Below are 4,958 nucleotides of genomic sequence, written 5' to 3'. Positions count from 1 at the left end.
GCGGCGCGGGGCGTCATGGGAAAGGCGGCGGCTGCCGCCACTGGCTGGACGAGGGGGAGGCCTACCTGGAAACGCCGGGGCCAGGGTGTAGATCTCCCCGGGGCGGGCCCTGGTCTCGTCTGGCCGGAGCGCCCGGGGAAGGGGCTGACGATCCCCGATGCTGGCCAGGGCCCGCTCTCTCCCGGAAGCTGTTACAAGCAAAGACGGGATGTCCCGCCCCCACGCCGTTCATTGATGACGCACTACGTACGGCGCGGTGACGTATGCAGCTTTAAATAAAAGGGACAGGTTTCGGAGGCCAGGAGTGGGCGGAGTCATCGTCGGCCGCTCGCGTCCCTTTGGGGCAAGGACCACGCGTGGCGGGCGGGGTCTCGGACGCGCGTGGGTCGGAGGCGGGGCCTGAAGGGGAGCGCGGAGAGGTGTGGCTTGGCGGCGGGCGCGCGGGCGCGGAGCCGGCCGGCTGGCCCCTTCCCTGGCTCCCGGAGCTGGTCCTGTCTCCAAGCGTGGGTCGGTGGGCTCAGGCGGACACCAGCCAGAAAGCTGTGGCTCCAGGCGGCGTTAAGACGCAGATCGCGCGAGACCTTGGGGTGCAAGGCAGCAGGGGCCAAAAACAGGGAAAATCTCGCGTGAGACAGGGCTCGCTGTGTAGTTCAGGCTGGCATTGAACTCAGAGATTCTCCTGCCTCTGCCTCCGCAGTGCTGAGACTACACAGACGTGTTAGAATCTTAATGTTTTGTTTTATTCTGCTTTATTTGTAGTACTGAGTTTGGATCCAGAGCCTGCATACTGAGCTACATCCCCAGGCCTTTTAAAAAAATGTTTTTGAGACAATCTTACCTTGTCAGGAAGTTGCTCAGGCTGGGCTCCAATCTATCATCCTCCTGCCTCAGCCTCTTGGGTAGCTAGGATGATAGGCTGCACCAAGACACTGTTTATTATTATTATTATTTTTTTGGCAGAACCAAGGGTTGAAATCAGGCCCTTGCGCTTGCCAAGAAAGCGCTTAGTCCACTGAGCCATCTCCCCGGCCCCTCTTATTTATTTATTTAAAATTTATTTTATTTATTTATTTGTGTCTGTGGCCAGCTCAGCCCACCAGGGGGCAGGGCTGGCTGGCATGTGGTGCTGGGGATTGAACCACGGTCCCTGTGCTTTGCTAAGCTTGTTCTAAGTAGGTGCTTTAAACCACTGAGCCATCTCACCAGCCCTATTTTTTTTTTTAATAGGTGCTTTTTTCTGGAAGCAACAGTGCTGCATGGTTGGGCTGATGCTGTGGCTGAGGGGACTCAGCATCTTCCCCTGCTGAGGGTAAGATCCTTTTCTCAAAGGCCTTTCTGCTCTGCCAAGTAAAAATAAGAGCTGGGGGGCAAGGGCTCACCCAGCACTCAGGAGGCTGAGGCAGGAGGATTGCTGGAGTTGGAGGCCAGCCTGGGCTACAGTGAGTACAAGTCCGGTTTGAACTACATGGCGAGACCCTGTTTCAAAACAAAACACCCCTTGGGGGCTGGTGAGATGGCTCAGTGGTCTAGAGCACCTCCTTAGAACAAGCTTAGCACCACATGCCAGCCAGCCCCGCCCCCTGGTGGGCTGAGCTGGCCACACACACACACACACACACACACACACACATAAATAAATAAAAATTAAAAACAAAAAACAAAACACCCTAAATTAAAAGAAACTAAAATCTTTCACCTGGAATGGTGAGGGTGTGGTCCTGCTCACCCAGGGTATAGGCTCTTACACCCCTGAAAGGGAGTCTCCAGGGAGGCGGAGGCCCCAGAGCTGCCGCCACTTCTGTGTGGCTCCTACTCCTGATGCGGCCTCCAGTCAAAGGACAGGAGTAAAGGCAGCTGAGTCCCCGTGCCACCCACAAGCCCTCCCACGGCCTCTAGGAATGGTGGCTCAGGCAGAACATGTGGAAGCCACAGAAGGCGCAATGGGGGTGCGCAGTCACAGGTCACCTCACGACTGCCTCTCGCATTCCAGGGAAACAGCACTTACTAGTGTCCGAGTCTTAGTTACATTTTCTTACTGCTCGGCAAGATATCAGACCCCCAAAGTTAAAGGGGGAAACGTTTACTTAGCTTGGCGTGTTGAGGTTTCAGTCCATGGTCCGCTGGCCCAGGCAGGGGTGTGTGGCAGAGGGGCACCTCGGAGGAGAGACAGCCTGCGGCTGCGAGCAGAAGGCAGCAAAAGTGAGGCAGCAGCGAGCACCACGCAGGGAGCCCCGGCAGCCGCCTGCTTTCTGTCCCTCCTCGCATCCCGTCCAGCCTGCCCACCGGCGGCGGCGGCGGCGGCGCCACCCAGAGTAGAACATGCTTAGCGTTGCTCCGGGAACTGATCCCAGCAGCACGACCAGGTCCAGCCTCCACCTGAATAAAGGTAAACTGAAGCGCTCTGTTTTACTTTTTATTTCTTTAAGTCAGCGTCTCTACATAGCCCAGGCAGGCCTCAAACTTGCAGCAGCTTTCCTGCCTCTGCCTCCTGAGTGCTGGGACTACAGACTTGCGCCACCACGCCTGGTGCTTTCGACTGGGACCAGAGGAAGTGAGAGGGCCGGGGAGTGGCTCAGTGGAATAAGCGCTTCCCTGGCAAGTGCAAGGGCCTGAGTTCAATCCCCAGTTCTGCCAAAAAAAAAAAAAAAGAAGAAGTGAGAGGAGAGCCAGTTGGTGGCCCCCCATGGCCTCAGAGGCCCCTCGGGGACCGCACGCATCGCCTGTCGCAGGTGTCCTGGACCTGGTGTGGTGGTGCAGTGCCGGCTGTGGGAATCAGCCCCAGGTGGAGGCTGAGGAGGCTGTGAGGTGACTTCAGTCCCAGGGAAGGCTCTGTGCAGAGGGCGGTGGCACCATGGCACCCAAGCAGTGGTGGTGCAGTGCCGTACCCCGAGCAGAGCGGTCAGGTTGGCAGCAGGCGGGAGGAGACGGAAACGAGGCAGAGTGGCCATGCGGCACCCATGCGCCGCGGGTCCTTCAGCTTTCTGTGTGCTGTGTTTCTGTGGCACTGGGGGTGGAACAGAAGGCTGCGTGCAGCCAGGCAGCCAGGCCAGGGCTCTGGCCTAGGCTGCACCCCAAACCCTTGGATCAGCTTAGATTTTGGCCCAAAGATGGGGTGGGGCTGCTGGAGGGGTGATCCGCAGGAAAGAGTTTCTGGTGGCTGGACAGGTGTGTGGGTGGCAGGGGAGATCAGCGACATGAGGCACCGTCTTGGGCAGCCAGAGCGGGGTGCGGGGCAGTAGTCAGGGCCAGCGAGGGTTTCTAGGTGGGCAGCCGGGTCACTCAGTGTGGCCCTCCACACGCAGCAGCAGGAAGTCCTGGGTTGCCAGGGGCAGTGAGAGCTGGGCAGCAGCCTCGAGGCACCGGCCTCCAAGCTGGGCACGTACAGCCAGGCGGGCCAGGTGCTGCAGCTGCCGTGGTGGGTTCAGCACGCGCAGGGCTGAGCTGTAGAAGGCTTCGTGCTCCTGGGCAGGAGAGGGGGTGAGCTCAGGCCCCCAGACCATTCTGTCCTTCCTCTTGCCCAGCCCACAGTGGCCACAACTGTGAGGATGCAGAGCCAGAGGCCCTGGTGGCCAGTGGTGGGATCCACACTGCAGGGCAGGATCTCAGGTGCTGCCCAGGAGCGCTGGTGCCATACCTGGGTCGGAGGTAGCCTGGGCTGCTGGACAGCGGTCACCATCCAGGTACGCTCCTCCTGTAGCGCCCTGAGCCATCCCTCCCTGCCGGGGCTGACGCACCTGCCACACCTCCGGGAGCACAGCCTGTAGCCAGGTGTCACAGCTCGGCACGCCGGGTAGGCATTCAGCAGGACTTCCAGGGCCCATGGGCGGCTGGCACAGTGCTTCAGCATCTTGGGGTCAGAAAGAGCCTCAAAATCCTTGTCTGGTGCCCCGAGGGCCTCGATCACCCCAGGTCCCCACCCATGCAGTCATCCTTCCCTGTGCTTCAGTTTGCCCTCCAGGATGCTCCAAACTTTTGGCTGTTTCCTTTGGGCTATGTCCCCATCCCCATCCCTATCCCCATCCCCGTCCCCGTCCTCATCCCTCCCTGTCCCCATCCTCATCCCTCTCCGTCCCCGTCCTCGTCCCCATCCCAGTCCCTACCCATACCTCCGGGTGTGCAAGCTCAGCACCATGGTTCAGCAGTGTCACTCGTGGCCTGTAGTGCGCATTCTAGGGGCGTGAGCCCTGAGGCGTTGGGGGCCTTGGCACATGCCCCGTAGCGCAGCAGCAGCTCGGCCAGGTGGCTGTGGCCGTGCGCGCATGCATGATGCAGAGGCGGGTGGAGCTTGCACCCGGCCACGCATGGGTCCACTCCAGCCTCCAGTAACCGGCGCACAGCAGCCTCATGCAGCCCTTAGCCCCAGGCTCAGCGCCAGCACACGCTGCACTCTGCCGTCTCCCCACGGCCGGTGCACACATCCACATGGGCACCCTGTGCCAGGTGCAGTGCCACGTGAGCCTCCAGCCCCCGGGCGGCTGCCACGTGCAGTGGAGTCACCTCGTCCTCTGCCGCCAGGTTCACAGTGGCCCCTGAGTCCAGCAGAAGCTTGGCACACCTGGGGAAAGAGGCTGCTGTCAGGCTTGCGGTCATGGTCACACGCGAGGTCCGTAAGCAACGTCAGTTTGGGGGTGAAAAGGTTCTGTGCGGCAGCGCTAGCGGCGGCCAAGTGCAGCGCCAAGTCCCCCAGTGCGTGCAGGGCACCGAGGGCGTGGCCTGGATCATGTGCCAGCACCAAAACGTTTCCGCAGCCAGAGGTCTTGGAATCGGTCCCTGTTCACACTCTGACACACGCGATTCAGGCGCACGTCTGTTCTCTCCGTGCTCCAGAGGCTGAAGCATGGGCACAGTGTGGACTCCAGACTGGCCTGTGCTGCGCAGCAAAACTTTGCCTGAAAATAAATTAATGAATTAATTAATGGCCTTTTTATTTTTTTATTTTAATTTTTTTTTTATTTATT

The 4,958-nt window shown here is 59.7% G+C and overlaps 2 protein-coding genes across 2 annotated transcripts in view; both read right to left on the bottom strand.

The window, feature by feature from the left end:
• The window catches only part of Tmub2 (transmembrane and ubiquitin like domain containing 2), a 3,099-nt gene extending 2,860 nt beyond the window's left edge, over positions 1-239 (bottom strand). Inside the window, exon 1 of the mRNA XM_023717975.1 lies at positions 66-239. Within this exon, the coding sequence (XP_023573743.1) occupies positions 66-232 (167 nt within the window). The 5' untranslated portion in view covers positions 233-239. The remainder of the gene's footprint in view (positions 1-65) is intronic.
• Positions 240-3,275: 3,036 nt separating this feature from the next.
• Positions 3,276-4,958, bottom strand: part of Asb16 (ankyrin repeat and SOCS box containing 16) — a 5,496-nt gene continuing 3,813 nt past the window's right edge. Inside the window, 4 exon segments of the mRNA XM_023718143.1 lie at positions 3,276-3,461; positions 3,735-3,787; positions 3,790-3,895; positions 4,141-4,555. Coding sequence (XP_023573911.1) covers positions 3,276-3,461; positions 3,735-3,787; positions 3,790-3,895; positions 4,141-4,555 — 760 coding nt within the window.

The sequence above is a fragment of the Octodon degus genome, unplaced genomic scaffold (genome assembly GCF_000260255.1).
Source record: "Octodon degus isolate 3935 unplaced genomic scaffold, OctDeg1.0 scaffold00056, whole genome shotgun sequence".
Classification (NCBI taxonomy): Eukaryota; Metazoa; Chordata; class Mammalia; order Rodentia; family Octodontidae; genus Octodon; species Octodon degus.
This window is presented reverse-complemented; position numbering and strand designations above follow the sequence as displayed.